The sequence below is a fragment of the Passer domesticus genome, chromosome 5, assembly GCF_036417665.1.
Source record: "Passer domesticus isolate bPasDom1 chromosome 5, bPasDom1.hap1, whole genome shotgun sequence".
Taxonomy (NCBI): Eukaryota; Metazoa; Chordata; class Aves; order Passeriformes; family Passeridae; genus Passer; species Passer domesticus.
The window spans coordinates 78,403,052-78,423,283 of record NC_087478.1 but is presented as its reverse complement, the minus strand read 5'-3'; the positions used below and the strand labels follow the sequence as shown (position 1 = coordinate 78,423,283).

At 48.4% G+C, this 20,232-nt stretch overlaps 1 protein-coding gene across 2 annotated transcripts; it reads left to right on the top strand.

Annotated features, from left to right (window-relative positions):
• Positions 1 to 1,638: 1,638 nt before the first annotated feature.
• BID (BH3 interacting domain death agonist) lies at positions 1,639 to 19,367 on the top strand. Of its 2 annotated transcripts, XM_064421301.1 has the most exons (7): positions 1,649 to 1,774; positions 11,493 to 11,591; positions 12,963 to 13,031; positions 14,841 to 15,027; positions 16,285 to 16,427; positions 17,265 to 17,468; positions 18,527 to 19,367. In XM_064421301.1, exons 1-7 carry the CDS (start codon positions 1,664 to 1,666, stop codon positions 18,536 to 18,538), a joined length of 825 nt encoding a protein of 274 aa, XP_064277371.1. In that variant the 5' UTR covers positions 1,649 to 1,663; the 3' UTR covers positions 18,539 to 19,367. The 2 variants fall into 2 exon arrangements, with proteins under 2 accessions (XP_064277372.1, XP_064277371.1); XM_064421302.1 differs by lacking the exon at positions 12,963 to 13,031 and having other exon boundaries at positions 1,639 to 1,774.
• The last annotated feature ends 865 nt before the right edge of the window (positions 19,368 to 20,232 follow it).

Here is a 20,232-nt window from a genome sequence, read left to right as displayed (position 1 = left end):
TTGAAATTTACATATTTGCGTGACTTTTTTTTTACCCAGTGCCATTCCCAGCGGGAAGCCAAAATGACTCAAACCTGAATCAGAATTGGCTCAGTCTGTTTTGTAGAATCACAGACTTGAAAAACCTTTAAAAAGCACCCTAAGGTCAGGAACCCTGTGGGGTCATCCGAAGCCTGAACGTGGCACTGGCACCATGACTGGGCTTGTTAGGAAGGAAAATGTGTCAGGAAGGACACCTGTACTGAACACCAGCTGAGCATTGCTCTAAATGTTGAAGTGTAAAGCTGTATTAAGTAGTAATTTGTTGAAGTAGGACTGTATTACTAGACGTGAAAGGAGGCTGTAGCAAGGTGAGGCCTGGCCTCTTCTCCCAGGCAGCAAGTGACAGGATGAGAGCACAAAGTTCTAAACCGCACCAGGGGAGGTTCGGGTTGGACATTGGGGATAATTTCTTCACAGAAAGGTGATTAGATTGGAATGGGCGGCCCAGGGAGGTGGTGGACTCGCTGTCCCTGGAGGTGTTTAAGGAAGACTGGATGTGGCACTGAGTGCCATGGTCTGGTTGGCAAGGTGGTGCTTGGCCACAGGTTGGAGCCGACGGTCTCAGAGGTCTTTTCCAACCCAACCGGTTCTGTGATTTTAAGCCCATAAAACTGCATTTATATGGCGTGGAGAGAAGCGGCTGTAGATGCGGCAGCCTTTGGCCCAGCAGCAGCAGGTCCCGTGAGGGATCCCGGAGGAGTTTCGCGCCCCGGGCCGTTCCCGGCCCTCACGCCCTCAGCCGCGCGGCCGTTGGGCCGGGCCCGCCGCGGGCGCGTGCCGCGCCTTCCCGCCCTCCCGCCAGCGGGGCGGGCCCGGCGCGGCTGCCGCTCAAATACCGAGCGCCGCGCAGCCAGCGCCGCCGCCCGCTCCGGTCACGGTGAGTGCTGCGCGTGGCTCCCCGCCCGCGGGAGCGGCTCGGCGGCCGCGCCGCGTGGGGCGGGAGGCTGGCGGGCTGTGCATGGGCGGCGTTCCGGCCGCGCTCCGACACTCGGGGCTGCGCGGCCCCGCCCGGGAAGCGCCGGTGGCCGCGGCGGAGCTGGGGCGAGTGTCGGGCCCGCTGGCTCCCGGGCCGCGGGGCATCGGGGCTGGGGCTTGGAGGTGCCGCTGCAGCTCCAGCCCCGCAAGGCTGGGGGGTGAGGTGACCCTGCGGGGCTCCGTGTGCGCGTTCTGCTTTTTCTTCTGGCTGCTGGAGCTCCTCTGCCTCGCCGGCGATCTCCCGGTTCCTTTCTGCCCGCGGAATCCGGCCTCGCGTTCAGGCGGTGCGGTTGTTCCTTCCTTTGCTCCGTTTGCTGCGGGACCCGGCCGCTCCGCGCCTCCCCTCGTCCCCGCTCCTGTCGCGGGCCGGCCTGCCTCCCGCTAAGGTGGTAATTCCTAAAACCACGAAAAGTTCTCTCTGCCTTTGGGCTGGGTGGTGAAGGGCAGCGTCTCGCCCTCTGTTTCTGGTGAGGTTTGCGGGACACGGGCGGTGTTGGCCGGGCAGTGGAAAGAGTCAATCCGGCTGTGGTGGAACCCCCGAGCCCCGCAGCGGCGGAGGGATGTGGGAGTGGCCGCTCCAGCGGGATTTCTAAATCCTTGAAGAGGAAGAAAGAGCAGGTTTAGAAAGAGCAGGTGATTTGTACAGATGAGTCAGCTCGGCAGAGCTCTTCTCCCTGCCCCAAAGCTGAAGGTGTCTGTGGCTGGCCCTTTGTTTCCCCTCACATTCCCGGTGGCACACGGATGTGCTGGATGCAGGGTGAGTGAGGGCTGGAGCCGGAGACTGCGTCGTGTGTGTCAAGTGGGAGGGAGTATCTTCCTTATAATAATAATAATCTAAGAATAATCTTCCCTAGAAGAGTATTTCTGTAAGTTACACGCTCCGGTGATGTTCTCTGTACCTTGGAGTGACACTGGCTCGGAAACTGGTGGGTTTGGCACAGGGAGGGTGTTCTTGTCCTCTTTTAAACGATAATATTTTGTAGCTTTAACAATAATTTTTAAAAAAGGTGTAGCACCTCTGAGTTCTTTAAATCATTGAAGTCTTCATTCAGGAAGTCAGTGTTTATTTCAGAAACGGTGAACTTTTCTTTATGTCTCTTGGAGTATCTGGGGCACAATCGTGTCATGGGATACTTGTTATCTGTTCAAAATGGTTAAAGTGTTTGGTGGAGGAAAGAGCAAAGTGGTTCCCCGACAGGAAATTGGTTTTGAAGTTTTTGTTTTGATTTGTTTTTTCGGTAAAGGACTTTTTGCAAAAGTCCACCTGTGAGGAAGAGTGGTTTTTGTTCTGTTATAACTTCTTGTCACTAATCAGACTGAAACTGTTTTCACCTGCCTGTGGAAGCATTACATCTTGAAAGGTGTTATTTAAAAAGAAGGGGTTTTCTGTGTGGGTTTTTTTCCTCTCCTTTGCAATCTGTTTACATTACTTTAGTGCCGTTCAGTGTCTTTAGGATAACTTTGCAACACCCATTTTTGGAGATCTCTTCTGTGCCGCTGGTGTTACACAAAACCACTGGGGGAATGCATTGTATGGAAAGTAGCATTCTAGCACCCCGTTATTCCCTTGGATTTCTGCAACCTGTCTCTTCCCATTTTCTTGTCTTCCTTTCTGGGACTTTTGTCTTTCATTCGAGGTTACTGGCAGGGCTTAGGGACCTGCCGAGGTGAAGCACTTCCATTGTGCATGCAGAGTGTAACAGGTGACTGTAAACCTGTGGATAGACTGCCCTGTACCCAGAAAGGCTGGTGTGACAAACCTCCCCTTCTGATTTATCAGCACCTTCTTGTTTGCATCTGGTGACATTTGCTGAATTTAAGAAGAAAAAAATGTGACTGATTCTTGGTCAGGTGGTTTTGTTGGGTTCCTGCCCTCCCAATTTCTTAAAACCACGTTAGGCCAGCTGAGGCTGTGAGTTCAGCTCAGTTTCTCACTGTGCACAGGCAGCAGAACAGTGCACAGCACTCCACCAGGGCTGCCTGTGCTCCTGGGATTTGGGCATGCCTGAGCCCAGAACCAGGGCACTACAGCTCTGGGTAATGTTTGCCTTGCAACGGTGCTCAGTGTGGCTTTTTATTTGTTAGATCCTAAACCAGTAAGAACTGTGATAGATAATTAGGGAATTTATGCCCTTTATTGTGTTTTTCCTCTGTAACGGGATGACAGGAATCATCCACACTCAGCAGGAGTCTCAGGAGCTGACAGATCAAACAGGGTTGAGGTTTTTTTTCTGTAATAGAATGAAAATGTTTAGAGTGGAAGCAGGCAGACACATAAATCTAGTGACTGTCACCTTTGGAGACCTTCCTGGTGCTTGAAGTCATTGGATGGGGCAGAAGGGACTCCAGTAACTCTGGGGGAGTTTCCAATAGCTCCGCACAGGTTTTGTGCCTGGTGCAAGGAGTGCTGGTGTGGCTGCTGAGGAACAGCCTTGAGATGCTGCTTCCTTGATAAGGCAGCTCCTCTGGCCTCTGGGTATGAGCTCCCCAGCAGGAAAGAGCCAGCCTGGTCTGCGGTTTCTCTGCTGAGGGGAATTGTGTGCAGATGGGCAGGTTTCATTTTCTCTGCCTGGCAGTTCCCGGATGAGTGAAAGAGCAGAATTTACTATCAATTCTGCGTTGGTTTCTTTTGGGTTGGTTTTTTTCTCAAGGAGCTGCCTTCTCCTTTTTTTCTTGGCCTGCTATGGCTTTTTATCTGTGTCAGATTACAAAGTTTGGGGGGCTGGAATTACCTGCATATCTGTGTACTGTGCAAAGCCAAGTATGTGAAAGTATTTCTGATTAGTGGGTGAAGCTCGTGGCTTAGCCAAAGATGCAAAACTCTTGGAGGTCTGAGCCCCTTTTAGTTTTGGATGGCTTTGCTTGGGGTTGGAAGAGGTTGCAGGGTGCAGAGTTTAGCTTTAACCAAAGCTTATCAGTTATGATTATGGTGTGTGCAGAGGGTCCCTTCCTCAGGTATTTTACAAGTCTGATTTTTTTGACCCAGACAAGAAGGATATAGGGAAAGGAGGGATCAAATATAGAAGGAAATGTTGAGTCACACAGTGTCCAGTGTCGTTCTTTAGGACTGGTAGCAATCTGTTAAGCCTCTGTGATTGCCTTGATTTGTACCAGGTGTCTGTAGTGACCCATGTCCTGACATCCTGCTGTTAGCTCATCTATACTGGGAGGAGAGCAGGACTCTGTGGAGCTGCCAGTGGTGTGGATTAGGCACCTCCTTGCACCTGGGTGAGATGGCAGGGATTGCTTTCAGGAGGAAAGCTCTACACTGTGCTCAGTGTGGAACACAGGGCTGTGTTGATGCCACTTTCACACCCCTCTTGGCAACAGCTGTCCAAGAATCCTTCAGCCCCCTCCCCTTGAGTAGCCCCGTGGCTGGGAGCCTTGTTAGCCCTGCCTTGGGCACTTGGTGACTTCTGCTCTTGATCCAGCCTGCTGCTGTCCCTGTCTCTTTGCAGCACCGTGGCCCTGCCTGGCCCTGGTGGCTTTGGCTGGACTGCCCTTCTGGCAAACATAATGCATGAAGGGCTACAGCCCTTTCCTCATGGCAATTCTGCTCTTTCTCCCACGAGAGGAGTGTCATTGTGGCTTTAAACTCCTCCTGCCTCAGCAGCTTGCTCCCCACTTTCCTTTAAACTCTCTGAGCTTTTATTCAGCTTCACTGAAGTATCAGCAGGGGAGCTGGGCTGCGTGTGCAGTCATGGCACACGCGGATGTTGGATTCTTGTTTAAATGTCTGCAAACCTGCCCCATTTCCTGGTAAAATGCTGTCACTGTGACCTTTGGCCAGTTTCTAGTGCTCTTACTGCTCTTTATAGCATGGGCTATTAATACCCAGGTCTCTCAAGTATTTTGGACTATTTCCTTCATCTTTAAAGGACACATATGTTCCTTGATAAGTGTAGCTTCTGGTTGTTCAGTGTAATTGCTGTAACATCTTTGGATTGACAGCCACGTGAAACAAATCTCCTTAGGTCAGCAGTTGCTGTATTTTGGCTTTGTAAGCTCTTCCTGTGTTTCAACATCAACCTATTCCTCCTAAGGTAGAACTGAAAGTGAAATGGTTTTGCTTTGTTTCATGCACAGTCATGTGTCTTCTCCTAGAAGAACAGCTGTTTTTTCACTGTATGTGTAGACCTACAGCTGAGAGAGCCTGTAGGGGCTGAGTGGAAGAAGCAACGTGCTGAGGCATCTCCTGTTTGCCTGGCACTAGGAAATGTGTACTCCTGCAGGCACCTATTTACAATTTTCCTGTCACAGTTCCCAAATGGCTCCTGCAGCGTTTCTTTGAGAAGGATTGTTTTCTTAGCTCTGTATCACTGTGAAAGGTGTTTAAAAGAGATGATGCTCTCTTTTATGCTGACAGTGTATGCCTGCTGCTGTCAAACAGCTTTGATCACAGTGATGAATGCTGCTTGGAGTTACTATTATTTTTGGCTGCCTGGTTTGATGCACAACTTTCTTTTTAACGTTCTTGAGGATTTCTGGGCTCCTGTCATAAGAGATTCCTTCAAGATTGTCGTGATTACTTTTTAAAAATATTTTTCTACTGGCTTCATCAGTTTAGCTGTCATGCTGGGAGTGGAGGTTGCAGTGCAGCACAGTGGGAGAAGAGAATCAAAGGATCTGTGTCAGACTTTCCTTCTGGGGATCATCTCTGGCTTTCTGTGCTGGTGCACAATTGTCTCATAAAACTGAGGCACGTAAGAGACGTTTCCATCTCTGATACACTCGATGTTTAGGAGGGGAACCTGTTGAAAATTCATTTTGATGTTCTGGGAAAGATGTCAAATATTGACACGGGGTTGTGGATGCTGTGAGAGCACATGAGTGTGCAGCTGTGGAGATTTGTCTTTGCACCACTTTCTCTAGAAATGCTTTGGATTTTTTATGATGAATGTTCAGAGCCTGAGAGGGTGAGCAGGCTCCACTGGAGTAATTCTGGGGAATGCCAGCTGTGAGAATTCCTTTGACAGTAAATTGTCCACTGCACCAAATCTTTACTTAGCAGCTTCATGAGTGCAATCCTGTCTGTTGCATCAGCACCCTTGTTTTGCCTAAGCACAGAGCTCCTGAAGTGCTGTTCTTTGGATGTGTCATTTTGTGATGGGCCACTCTGGTCCAGTATTTAAACTTCACACTGTGGCATCTTTACAGCTGCTGTTTATTCCAGAAAGCAGAGCAGATATCCCTGGTGCTTCCCAGTCTAGAAAGGCAGTTCTTGCCTACCCATATGGCCTGAAAGGCAGAGGGAAAGCTGCTGTTAGGGGCACCTGTGTCCATAAAGCTGTCTTTTTGAATGTTTTTTTTAGTTACTTCTGACCAGCTTCTTGCTTTGCTTATCTAACTTGCCAGACAGGGAAAGCAAAGCAGATCCTCTTTACTGCTGGTATCGGCTGTGAAATGCATCTAAGTTCCAAAATGACGTGGCATTCCTGATTTTCTGACTGATGGCTGGTCTGTGCTCATGCTGGCACTGAGCAGTAGTACATGTATTAAAGCTAAAATCAGGAGCATTCCTTTGTCCTGTAGGTGGCATGGCAGTTCTTGTATCCTGTCCCACTTGGAGATTTTATGGCTGGCAGAGGCTGTCCGAGGGCACCTGTGACTCTCAGAGCACTGTTTGCCATGTGCTGGGGCTGTGTCTGCTGCAGGACCTGGGCACTTTGTCACTGTGTAAAAGCAGCTTTTCCAGAGTGCAAGGGTGCAGTGCCCATGGCAAGGGTGCATGCTCTAAATCCAGAAGCAAGTCTTGCATTTCTCTGGTTGGACACCATCACTTACATCACCAGTGATGGCTGGAGTTTGTCCCAGCACTGCCTGCTCCCAGTCTGTCTGTCCTTGATAACGTCCGAACACTGGAACTGTGATTCCCCAGTGCTTCCTGCTTTTCCATCATTTCCAAGAGGCAAACATAAGAACTGCTTGCACGTGCACTGTGCCATTATAGCAGGGGTCTGTTGCAGCTCTGGGCTGCAATAGTTAGATTTTGAACAGGAAGAGCAGCAGTCTTGTGTGATAGTGGTGATGGTGCTTTTTCATCAGGGTTTGCTCTCCTCCCTCAGCCAGGTCCTGAGGAGACACAGAAGAATTTCCCTAACCTTACTGAGGAGGTGAAGTGCAGGAGGAGCTTACTGGGCTTGGAGTTCCTTTGCTCAACAGCAGAGGGGAAAAACAGCCCAGTGCCAGATCCAAGAAACTGCCTGCACTCTGATAGCCAAGATCCAAGTGCTGCCCTCGCCTGTTAGGCGTGGCTGTGCCCAAAACATGGAGTGTGGAAATTCTGTTTGGGTCCAGCAGTACTTAGCTGAATTCAAATTCCAGCTGCAGGCTTCCTGCTGACTCAGTTTAAGCTCAGGCTGTGTCTGTAGACTGGCTGCTGAAGAGTAAAATGTTGTCATGCTGCCTCTATCACTGATCCAATACAGAAACCACACTGATGAGAAGTTCCTGCCTACCTGGTTTTTAAAGAGCATTAGTAATATGGCAGTGCTCCTTCTTACTCATTCATGTGCTGTGTGGGGGCTGCTCACCAGAGGGGTTTGAGCCAAATGAGAAGGGTGATTCATGAGGGATTGGGGTGTTTGTCTTCCTAAGAAGTCAAAGTACTGCCCTGATAACTGGAAGATTGCTGCAATTCATGTCATTGTGAAAAGACAAGAGACCTTCAGAAACTTAAATAAATAAATTTCTATCAAAAAAGCCTACTGAGAGCTTCTTTTTAGAATTGTCTCTAATGAAGTTTTTCTTCCAAAGTGGAAGATAAGCCCCCTTTAAACAAAGAGTGCAATGTATTTCTGAGCCAAAATACACAGCTGAGAGTGCTTGGTGTCCAGCTGAGATGATAATTCTGTACTAAAGCAACATAAAGAAGAAAATGTAAAAATGCCCCAACTAAGGCAGTTGTAAGTATTTGGCATGTTTTGCATCAAGGGTATGAGGAATAAATGGCTTTGCATTGGTGCTGGGTTCTGTTTTCCCTTTCTGGAGAGATTGGTAGTGGCATTATTTACATCCTAAAGAAGGAGGCAATTTGAAGCTGAAAGGAAGAGAAACGAAAGCTGAAAAATCTCAAGCAGTCGGCTGTCCTGCTTAGGAATATCAGGCAGAGGTTGTTCTGGTTGGATTTTAAGTCTCACGATTCCTGACTAACAGGGCATTCCTCCCAGGAACCAAGCAAATAAACTGCAAGTGGCTGGGGGAGGAGTGTGTCCTGCTCTGGGCCACTGAGCTGCTGGTATCTCCAAGAATGCTCCTCACAGCTTCTCAGTTTTACCACTTCCAAAACGAGCTTGTGATGTTGTGTCCTCCCTCAAACGGGTGGAAGGTACCCTTGGTTTGGGAGCAGTGTTCCCTGTGGTGGGGAAAGCCCTGACACTCTCCAAGCCAACAGCTTTGCTGTTAACCTTTGCTGTACCAAACCATCCTTAATTTCACAGCTCTGTGTGTGTGTGGCCATACATGCCCGGAAGGTCTTGTTGAGCCCATCCTTCACCTGGCTTACACATTGCAACCTCTCTGTTCTCCCACCATGCTGCTTCTCTTTCCAGAGCCTAGAAGCAAATTCTGCATTAGGGGTGAGCCTCAACTGAAGCAAAATCTTGGGGTGTTCTAAACGCTGGTACAGGCTGGCAAGTCCTTTGCAGAGTAAGGAGCAGTGGGGACAGGTTTGCTGTGGTAATGATAACATCCTATTTACTCAGCACTGTTGGTTTGGCACAGCAACAAGGTACCTTCCCTGGGCTGTTTAGTTCCTGTTGGGTTTATGGGCTGGAAGTGGAGCACTGCTTTTGGTGACTCTGGGCTCTGTGATGTGGTATTTGCTTACACTCTCCTGACCTGAAGTCCTCAAGTAAGTAACTGCCTAAGTCTGTGATGCTGCTTCTCTTTCTTTATTTTCCAGTAGTGACTGGATATGTAAAGTAGTTGTGCCTGTGGCAGGTTCTCACGAAGGCAGTAAAATTGAGTGGTTATGGTTTGATATATGGATTTAAAATGTCAGGACATACCAAATACTTGGTTTCCCTGCCTGTAAAACGATGCCCTTGCTCTGTAGCTCAGCAGTGAAATAAATACCTGCCTACAGGACAGGAAAGTGCCACCAGGCCCTGGGAGGAAGGAACAGTCACTGTTTTACTTCTTCCAATAATGATGTCATCCTGTCTGCCACACCCAAAATTCTTACCTTTCAGCTGCCAGAGGAAAGGAATGCTCAGATTTTGACTTTGCAGTGACTGATGTTTTATTGTGGTTTCTGCTTTGGAGATTTTAATTCTAACTCAAACGTGAGACATAAACATCTTGACAGCTCACACAATAGGTGCATTGACCCATAATCCAGACACAGTGTTACAGGAGTCAGTGTTTACAGGCCTGTGCCTCCCCTGCTGAAAGCAGTGTTTTCCTGAGCTGAAATAGTAACTCCAGGCTGAGCTGTGAGGAGAGGTGAAGAGTCTGAGGGGACGTGATGGTGAGCAGAGGCACTGTTGGTGGGGTGGCTTCTTTTCTGAGCTGTCTGGAAGGTGTAGCACAAGTGTGGAGATGGAGACTGATTTGTAGGGTGACTTAGCACTGCTGCAGGGATTGTGGGACCTGCTGCTGTTGTGGCAGCCCTGAGAGCTGTGGGGAATTCCCCAGCAGCTAACCATGGTGTTACACAGTGTGTGAGGCTTTTCCTTTGGATTACCCCTCACTGCTTGATGTGGAGAGAGGCATGGAGTGCCAATTGTCTTGCAGTCCCTGCTTCTCCCTCTTTTCCACCCTGCAAACTTGCAGTGCCATCTCTGCTTGAGGTCTGGAGGGTTCTGGCCCTGCCTGCTCTTGCCTCTAGTGATGCCACCCCTCACTGATGCACTGCAGATGGGAAAAGCTCCTCTGGCGAGCTCCTTGTGAGGTTTAAAGGATAGTGTAACTCGGGGATGAGAGGGAGAAACAGAAGATGGGACACCTGAAGGAGCTGTGTTGCTGGAGAGCAGTAAGTCCCATCCCTCAGGGTGTGCTCAGCCCCGTCTGAAGAGCTGTGATTGCCTTGGAGGAAGCATCCACAGAGTTCACTTGTGAAAATCCCAGAATTCACAGTGAAAACTGCTGTGTGGGGGTGGAATGAGGTCTTTCCTCCTGCACTTCTCCAGCTGTAATTGTTTTCTTGCCATATGCCTCTCCCACAGTCCTGCATCCCATGCAGTGCTGGAATGAACATGCCCTACACTGATTCTGTAGAACTGATTTAAGGGTCTTAAACTTGTGGTTAAAGTACCCCCTTCATTTTTTTTTTTCTAAGAAAGAGAGAAAGAACAGGTTGTAGTCTAAAAAACTGGTTGTAATCTTATGTGTTGAACACCTCAAGGCATTTAGTAATTTCTCAGAAGCAGCTCCTATCTCACAAAGAAATACGAGCTTCTCACAAAGTTCATTTGTCTAATGAGTGAATTGAAGTAAAAAATGAACAATGCATTAAAATTAGTTGATGTTTCAATTAAAATATCATATTTTGTAAAAATTCCAAGATTTCAGCAGTCTTAAAGCAGCCTTAGCAAATGATCTGGTTTGACTCTGAATCTGTGTGCAGATGGTGTTTGTACCCTTTATCAGTCTTTTCTCCTCCAACTAAAGATTCTTTTTACCCAGTATAAGGTAACCTTTCTCCCTCCACCAGAAACAGTCTCAATCTGAATCTAAAACTACCAGGATTCAAAAAAATTTGGGTGATATCAGCATAATTGCATTTGACTTTTTTTGGGTTTTTTGTTGGGGTTTTTTTTTGAGATTCCATTAAGGAATTTGACTTCTCAGCAGGAACTTCATGACTATCAAAGCCCTTTGCATTGATTCAAAGTAGTTATGTAAAACTTGAGGTTCCTGTAATTACTAGTTAACTAAAATAAAAAATAATTTGTGTTGTAGAAGTAGGAAGCCATTTTGGGGCAGAGAGAAATCCTTTTCCCTCTTCTCTGGTGTGTTTTTGACCACCCAAGCAGAACTATCTTAGCTGAGGGCAGGTATTGCCTTCAGGGTCACTCACTGCATGGGTGGTCACTCTTTGGTTTAGGAAATTCAGTTTGTGAAGTTCTGTTCAGGCTCCTTGTCTTAATTTTTTGCCATATTAGTACTTTGGAGTGTGGTGGAACTTTTCATTGTTCTGTTTGTGTGTTTGTTTTATCTGTGCTCGTGTGCAGGAGTACACAAAATTTCTATTTGCTGCTATGGTGGGTGACTTTTTTAATGTCCCTGTTTTTGTGGACTTGGCTGAGGAGTGGAAATTGCATTGAAAAGAAATGTTATCTCTAAAACGAGAATATGTGCAAACAGAGGGTTTACCTAACCTACAGAAATATTGCTTGTGTGGACAACTCCTGAGGAGTTTGCACAAAGCCAAAGTCCTGCCACAGACTTAATTCTAAATCCCTACTTTCCATGTAATCTCAGTGTTCTGTTTTGAGTTCTCAAACCTGAATTAACATCTGTGTCTCTTCCAGCAAAGTCAAGCCCTGAAGAAAAGTCACCCTGACCTGTTTCAGAGCCCCAAAGAACAGGACAGAGGACTCTCCCCAGCCAGAACCCTCCTTAGGGTAGAGGTGAGTAGCAGCAATAAGGATCTGAATGGAACAGAGGAAAATGCAAAGCAGCAAGGGATAACCCTGTGTTGTAGCTGCTGGTCTGACACAATTCCATGAAAAGAAGCTCATGGTTAAGAGGCTTCCTGTGGGCTGCTGTGTGTTTCAGACATATTGCAGATTGTGCTTTGGTCTTGGACTTCTAAGAGCCTTTGAAAAGTTAGGAGATTCATGGTCTCTTGAAATATGACTGTGGTTTTCTTCGGAGTTTGAATTTCTTTCTGTTTTCACTTCCCTCTTTTCTATCAGCATGCTTAGTTATTTAAAGCACAGATGTGAGGGATTGTTACTGTGAAATAGTCATTTATCACTAGCCCAGGTCTTTGATGACTAGCAGGCCTTTCGTTTGGGCTCCTTAGTGTTTCCAGCCCATTTTTGGTTTAGAAGGTGCCTGCATTACAACCAGGTTGTTGCCCTGGGTGAAGAAGGCTTGGCAGGGAGGGAGTGCCCACTTTCAGCCAGGCCCTGCTCATCAGGAATTGAGCCAGAGACTTTTGTGTGCAGCTGTGGGACTGTTGTATCTAAAGCACCAAATGCAAGGCTCTGACCCAGCCATCAGCTGCTCCTGGCAGGATGAGGAGGGAGCTCTGTGCTCCCACATCTTCCCTTTGTGAGGGAGAGAGGGAGGCTCCCCTGTGCCCTGTGCTCTCCCTTGCTGGCTGCCTCTTCCCTTGTCCTGCTTTCTCCCTTCTTCCTGGCTAGCCTGCCTGGAGGCTTAGCAGAGTTGCTCTCCTGTGACTGGAAGCCTCTGTTGGCACTTGGTCCAACCTTCCCCATCATGGTATTTGTTGTCAGACTAACATATTGAAATGAGCCTGAGTGTCCACATGGATCTCTTGCCTGGAGGGTGGGGTGAGGCACCCTCAAGGCCCTGTGGATGTGTACCAATGTCAGCTGGGTTTTTCATTTCAGAATATTCTGCTGTGCATGCAGACCTGTCAGCTCACCTGCTCTCAGGAGTTCCTCTCTGACCACCCTGCTCTTCATTCCAGCCCCTGGCTCCATGGTTCCTCCCTTACCCAACAGCAGCTCGTGGCTTTGAAGCCCTGTTTGTAGGTTGTGTGACTCCACTGTCTGGCACTTGTCTATGGCAGGAAGGAGATTTGTGCCTCTCATTCACAGGGCCCCTCTCACTGAGACAGTTGTAGTTTCCTCAGCCCTTTTTCATGACTGATGGTGTGTGATGGGCAGCTCTCTCCAGAAATAGGGATATGCATCACTAAGAGGGACATTTACTATGAGACATGGCCAGACACATAAGTACAGCTGCAAGATGTGGATTTTATGGGAATTTTTTTTCCTTTCACGCTTTTCTTTCTTACTCTTTCACAGGACGAGGATTTCTGGTCTGAAGCAGAGGGTGACACGAGCTGCTCTGTCCCTGAATCCATTATGGAACAGGTTAGAGTCAAACATGCCTGAAGTCAGCTGTTCACAGTGTGCAGTGGTTCTCTGGTGCACTTGTCCTGAGATACTTTGAAGGGGATAAGTCTCAGTGTTGGCTGGTGTCCTTCTTGAATTTCCCAGAATTTCTGCAGTGTTCTGGCACTGCTCTGAGTACAAGGAAGTGGATGGAACCAGTTAGGTTGCAAGCTGCTTCCTTGCAGCTCTCAGTGTGGCACTTCCCCTGGGGACTGCAAGCTGGAGATGTAGCTATGTAAGAGACTACAATGTTTATTGACAAAGCTACAAACTGCTGGAACTAATAGAGGAATGGGCACAGCCCTGTGATCAGTGCATTGCACTGGTCTTTGTGATGTTAAACACAATTATGGTGCTGTTACTTAGCATGCTTAAATCTTACACATTGATCAGTAACTGAAATGTCAGTCATCCTCCCCCAGCCCAGCTGATGTTAGGATACAATTCCAACCCCTACTCTGCCCTCCCACAAGCCTTTTGAACACAATATGATTTTAAAAAGTATCAGTGCTAAACCCAGTGACCAGTTGAGCAGGGATTGCCACTGGTGCCCAGGGAGCTCGGGTGCCAGGTGACCTGCACTGCTGCCTGTAAACATGCATGCTCAGGTCATGGGAGGTGGGCCTTCTGTTCCCCTCTGACTGATCATATCCTTTATTTTCCATTGGTTTCCATTTCTGAACCCTGCCTTTTGTTGCCTTTGTTCCTCATTTTGTCTGCCCAGTCAGACATGGTTATGTCGAGGCTTTGCAAGGTTCCACTCCCCAAAACTCCCTTTCAGTTACCAAATTCATCCTGGTTGCACATTGTCAGCATAACAAACCATTCTTCTTTAACTGTTTTTCTTCTCCCCAAATAAAATTAGGCCTAAGTATTTTCTTACAGGCAGACCAGAGTCAGGATTTACTTTCTTACTTTATTTCTGTGTTTATACCACATCCTACACTCTTACCAGTTTAACTTAAATTTTTGGAGACTCTCCTGGTTTTCTGGAGGCCTTAGTTGGTTATGAGGCCTGGTGTTCCAGGCCTCTTGCTCCCATCAGTCTGCCTGCCTCATGGACCTCCTCAGCCTAATTAATTTGGGCACTCTGTGCTGCCTTGCTTGAAGGCTGCAAGTTGTGTGGCCATGGGGACAGCACGTGCCCATTTACCAGGGGTGAATGTGCCACTGATCTGCCATCTCATGTCACTTTTATTGTGAGCAGCTGCTTGGGTCTCTGTGAGGAGCTAAACAGGTGTATTATGGAGCTGGTTGAGGTTCCTTGGAAGAGGGAGAAGAAAAGTGAACCTTGGGGGTTTTTGCAGCCTTCTGCTCTTATCTCCATTTCCCACCTTGTTACTGCTCTGCTCTGATTACATGGAAGTGGGGAGCTCCTGCCTTCTTTATGCACAGCAAGTAGAGTGCCCAGTTCCCAAATACAGGGGTAAAACCCTTCCAAACACAGGTGTCTGAGTAAGGGAAATGGGTGGCTTTGCTGAACTCACACCTGTTTCTAAAGAGGAACTCAGATTGGGGTTGCTGCCATTGCCACAGCTGGAAAGGTGAGGAGAAGGTGAGCTGGGTTCTCAACACCACTTTGTAAGAGCAGAGCCTTCTGTCATTCCCCATGGGACACATCCAGGAGTCAGTCTGCATTTGCTGAGGCCTTGGGGACCCTGGCTGATGCTGTTCAGGGTGCCCAGAGGAGGCCACAGAGACGTGTTCAGGGTTGGGAAACGGTGCAAGCCTGGATGCTCTGAGTGGGACATGAGGCATGGGCTTAGCAGTGATCTCCTTGTGTTTCAGATTAATGGACCCCTTCAGATGGAGCATGCATTGCTGTTTGCCTTCCTGGAGGTATCCTCTGACTGCAACTTCAAAGACCAGCTGCATTCCCTGCAAAGCCAGCAGATCATGTTGTACCAAGGAGACGATGACGATGAGCTCCAGACCGATGGCAACCGGAGCGGCCACTTCCGGAATGGGGAGCTAGGTGAGCAAGCTTTTCTCCATCCCACATTTTTCTCTGGACATTTTTCTTTCCCCATTTCCTGTCTTTGTTTGTATTTATTGTCTGTTTCAGAGGAGTAATGTTTTTTCTATTGAGAAACTCCACTGTGTGGCTGTTGGTGGTGTTGGTCGGGAATTTAACACTTAGGTTAAGACAACTTAAGTTGCTTAGCACTTTCTCCATGGATTTCTAGAGCACCTGTTTCTGGGTTTTGTCTGCAGCACATCAGACACAGGCACAAAGCTGGTGCTGGTGATAGCTGCCCTCAAGGAGTGTGATACTAAGTAGTTAAGTTAGGCCTCACGCTGCTCCTCAGGCAGTTTCAATACTTGGGCTAGGATCTTGGAACAACCCGAGTTCTGGTACTGGCTGAATCCCTTCCTGCCCCACCAGCCTGGTGAAAACTGTTCCTCAAGTAGCTTCTGGTCCTGTTCCTGCTTTGCTAGCCATCTGCATACTGCCCCTTGCCCAGGGTGTGTCAGCTGGCACATTGGCCTCAACTGAAGCAGGGTGAGGAGGAACTGCCACAGTAAATAGCCCTCTCTCACACAAACTTGCATAAGTCTCATGCTAAAAGCAGATAAAACAAGGTGTAAGGTTCTCAGCTGGAAAAGGACAGATTCAGACTAGGTGTAAGGAAGATTTTTACCATGAGGGTGGTAAAACACTGGCACAGGTTGCCCAAAGAGGTGATGGATGCCCCACCCTGGGAAACATTCAAGGTCAGTTTGGCTGGGGCTTTGAGCAGTCTAATCTAGTTGAAGATGTCCCTGCTTATTGCAGGGGGTTTGGATGAGATGGCCTTTCAAGGTCCCTTCCAACTCCAGCTGTTCTGTGAGGTGCTGTATTTCAGGTGGTGCTTAAGAGACAAGTCCTGACAAGTCACTTAAAGTCTAGAACCATTAGGTTGAAAAAGACCTTCAATGTTATGCACAGCTTCTCAGTTCCCCTCTGTGGGCAGGATGTTGGCAGTAACTATCCTGTTCAAATCTTGTTTGGAGGTGTTCTAACATGCCCTGCAGAGATTTTTTTTTTGGGCAGGGTTTGGCTGCACTTTACCTAAACTACAGATACAAACCCCTGCTTGCCACTATTTTTGGTAAGCAACCTGGGTGCACCTAAAGAAATCATGGATGGGGTGGGAAGGAGGGTGCTAGTGGAGATTAGCAAAATGCTAATCTGTACTGACCCTGGTCTGACTACAGCCTGTGAACTAAATTCTGCTCTTTGTGTTGGCAGGGTTGGCTCCAACAAATGAAGAGGTTATCCGGATCATTGCTGCTCAGCTCGCTGAGATTGGAGACCAGTTTGATAAAGAAATCCAAGAAAGAGTGGTAAATGGCCTAGTACAGCACTTTATGAATGAGAATCTGTCTGAGGAGGTGAGTGAAAAGCAGCCTGATAGGCAGTTCTCCTTTTAAATATTCTGCATCCTTCCTGCTGTGACTTTGAAGGCGTCTGAAAATTAATCCCAAACATTTACCTTTGAAGATTTGTTAGAGGTGATTCTGTGGCAGAAGTTAATGTGTAAATTGGGTTCCTCAGGCTCATCTCCTTTCTGCAGATGGTGAAATGGTGGTTGTGGAAAAGGACTGACTTTGAGGCATTTTGTCCTTCTTTTGATGGTCCCATGGTTTGTCTTGGAAAATGGATGGTCTGGCTAAGGCTTGGTTTTAGTATTTAAGATCTTTGCACTTTGGTGCCGAGTCCTCTGTATCTGCTGACCATCATATGGGTAAAAATTGAGCCAGGTTAGTGACAGGAGCTTAACTTGTGCTGGTTACTGAGCACTGGAGAGACAGCAGGTCATGAGACCCTTTCTGATGCTGTGAGTGTGTTCAGAGGCACGGTGTTGGGAGTAGCAGTGCATTTAGGCCTGGCTCGGTGACCTGCTGGGATGGCCTCTTCCCAGATGCAGTTGGCCCAGCATCTGACATGCCTTGCTGCTGTGCAAGAGAAGTGGAGTTTGAGGTCTCTTGTGTTCAAAAGGAAAAGGAAGGCTATCCAAGGATTAGATCTACATCTGAATCAAGGGCCACAGTTTTTTGGGGGGTGTTTTTTAATGTAACAGGCTGGCTGCCATGGCTGGGAGGAAGGGGAGCAGCATCCTGGAGTGTTGCAACAAGCACATCAGTTACCAGCACAGTCCTGGCAGGCTGTGCTGAGACCCCTTGCTGCCACAGTTGTTGCCCTGAGATCCCTCTCTTCCTTCCACACAGGACATAACCCGGCACATGTCCAGGGTGGTGAGAGAGCTTATCCGAGCCATCCCCTCAGACATGGAACAGGAGAAGGCCATGTTGGTGCTAGCAATGGTCTTGACTAAGAAAATTGTGAATACAGTGCCCTCCCTTCTGCACCGTGTCTTTACCACCACTCGGAACTACATGAACCAGCAGTTCCACAACTACATCGTTGCAATGGTGAGTGCTGTCAAAGAGCCCTGTGGGAGTCACAGCCAGCCTTTCAGCTGCCCTGGGTTATTCCCTGAGGGGTGGCCCAGCTCTGAACTGCCTGTGGCCTGCTGGTGTCCCTGTAGTGCTCTGGAGGCTGGGCCAGAAGGCAGTGTCAGTCCCTGCAGAGCTCTGGAATGAGTGTGCTTGAGGGGGTCACGTCACATCTGCTTGCCCCCCTCTCAGAGCAGCCACTGGACAGAGTGCATTTGTTCTTTTGGGCAGACAGAGCTGTGACTGCTCCTCTCCTCCTGCAATCTCCTCAGGGAGCTCTACCAGTAACATTCTGGTTAATGATTCTTTCATTCTCTCAGGGAAGGAAAGCCTGACCTGAGCTCTATTGGCTGCATTTCCCCAGTGTCTTGACCCTGAGCTCTCTGCTCTTGTCTTCCTCAGCTCCCCAGAGCTTGGGAGAACTGGAAGGGGAAAGGAAATGCTCTTGAGAATTAACACTAGCCATGAGAAATAATCAGATCTGTTCTTGTTCTCTGCTGGCACTTGAGCAGAGGTGGGGAGGCTGTGGAGCTCGCAGGCAAGCCAGGCTAGGGGCCCCAGCTCCAGTAACTAAGGGCTCTGGGGAGGGGAGAGGACAAACTCACTGCTGCTGAGACTCGGTGCTCCTTGAGAATGAGATCTGAGCGGGCAGGGCTGTGCTGCTGCCCCCTGTGAAGCAGAGGTGACACACGGGACACTCACATGGGACACTCCTGCCCTGCAGCCTTGCCGGGGACAGCGTTGGCAGCAGCCTGCAGCTGGGCCCGGCTCAGGCTGTCACCTTGCCTCACCCTGGGCACGGTGTCACTGTGCTGTCCCTCAGCTCTGCCCTTCCCCTCACTCGGTTTGGCTCCAGTTCTGCCAGAATAAGTCACCTGTGTGAGACTGGCGGTGCTGCTGCCCCGGGGCTGTCCCACAGGCAGGTGGCAGTGCTGACACGAGATTCGCGGCGCTGGAGCTGCCTGGGCAGGGCTTGGCACTGGAGAAGAGCCCTGCTGCTGGTAATAATGCCCCTTCTGTTTCTCTCCTTCCAGCTGGGTGAGTGAGGCCTGTGTAGAGCACGGGAACTGCTGAAGACTTTCCTTGCTGGATGAAGATAACTTGATTTACTCTTTACTTCTGAAGTACAGCTGTGAAAGAGATGGCAGAGCTTCATAGATAGGCTTTTGTAGACTAGCACAGCAGTAATTGTAGTGTGAGCTGCCTGCCAGCTCTGCCAGTACCTGTAGGGAATAGCCTCTCTTCCTTCACACTATTTTTTAATTTAGCAGAAGCAGCTTTTGTGCAGAGCCTGCCTTGTGCCTCCACAGGCCCAGCGGGCCTGGGGCCTCTCTGTGTTTTTAATAAGCAGCTGTAGCATTTTGCTTTAGTTATTCACTTCCCATCCCTGCTCCTGAAGCTGAGCCATGCTGAATGTTGTTTCCAGGAAGGCCTCAGCCTATGGAATGGGTGGTTCATCAGCGGGGGTGGGTGGGAATCAGGTTTATCTTGATGAGAAGCTGGCAGCAAGAAGCAACAGAGCCCCGAGGGACAGAGGGGAGTGTGCCCAGAGAAGGGTGACACGAGGATACTTCAGTGTCAATCACCATACACCTCTGTTTGCTTGAAAAATAAAACTGACAGAAAAAAATGGTAAAGGACAAGGTAGGCACAAGGAAAGTTTTTTGAGAATGCAACCTGAATATGCTTAAGAAAAGGTAGCAGATATTGTAGTTACATCTCAGGCTGAACAAACTTGGACTCAGGTTGTTTGATACACAATCAGACAAGGTGGCAAATGTGTCACCTGCGATCCAGCTGCCTCAGGACTTTTCCAAGAATGTAAATATTTTGTAGGGTTTTTTAACTTAAATAAAAATTTCATTCAGATGGCTACTACAGCTCTGCAGACTTTCAGTCTCCACCTGAAAATGTTTTCTGCAAGTACTCATGGCATTCTTCTAATTCACCATGGCTTCTGATCCAGAGACACTCTGGTCCTGTCCCTGTGCCTTGCATAAGCAAGTTTCCTGTAAGTAAAACCACCTTTTCTTTTGGTGCCTGCACTAAAATGGGTTGAGAGTAGAAGCACAGAAGTAGTCTACACATTGTTTTTGAAAACTGTACCATTTATTAAAGTGCAACCTGGGGGCATGGTCTTACAGCAGTGTCCCATTAGCAGAGAGAAAGAATGTACATACCCCTTCACTTGAACTGAATATTGAACAATGAAGCTGGAAAGAACTTTCTTGTCAAGGTGGAAACACTTTTATTAACCAAATGGCACAAGAAGCTTTAGACAGTTTTCCCAAAAGGGCTGCACTTGCACACTGGAAGGAACAGTATGATGAGTTCCTGGGACAATGGGTGACCTGAGGACCAGTCAGGGTCTCTTCCCCCAGGCAGGCCTCTTGAGAACAGAATCCAAAATCCCTGCAGGTCTGGCACTATTTGCTTACAGCCAGCAGAAGCCTAGCAGAAGAGATCCCCTAACCTGCAGCTCCAGTCAGTCCCATTAGTCTTTGCTGCTTAACAAATCAAGAGGCATTCTTTTGGTCTGAGTGGGTTTTTAGGTTTACAGTGGAATAAAAGCTTATCCTGCAAGTTAAAACTGAGGACAAAGCCCCTAAAGGTATAGCAGTAAGATGCATCCTCTGCAGTTTGTGTCCACATCAACAGTGTCCCTTGCCTGCCCTGCAGATACTGCAGGGAGCTCAAAAGCAGCTTCCACTGGAAGCCAACAGGAGTTCCCCCACTTCTA

Bases quoted from the DNA above. Each gene is read 5' to 3' on its own strand.
- BID (XM_064421301.1), top strand. From the start codon at position 1,664: ATGAGTCAGCTCGGCAGAGCTCTTCTCCCTGCCCCAAAGCTGAAGGTG. The intron at 1,775-11,492 runs GTGAGTGAGGGC...TGTCTCTTCCAG, and splicing joins ACGGATGTGCTGGATGCAGG to CAAAGTCAAGCCCTGAAGAA. The intron at 16,428-17,264 runs GTGAGTGAAAAG...CCTTCCACACAG, and splicing joins ATGAGAATCTGTCTGAGGAG to GACATAACCCGGCACATGTC.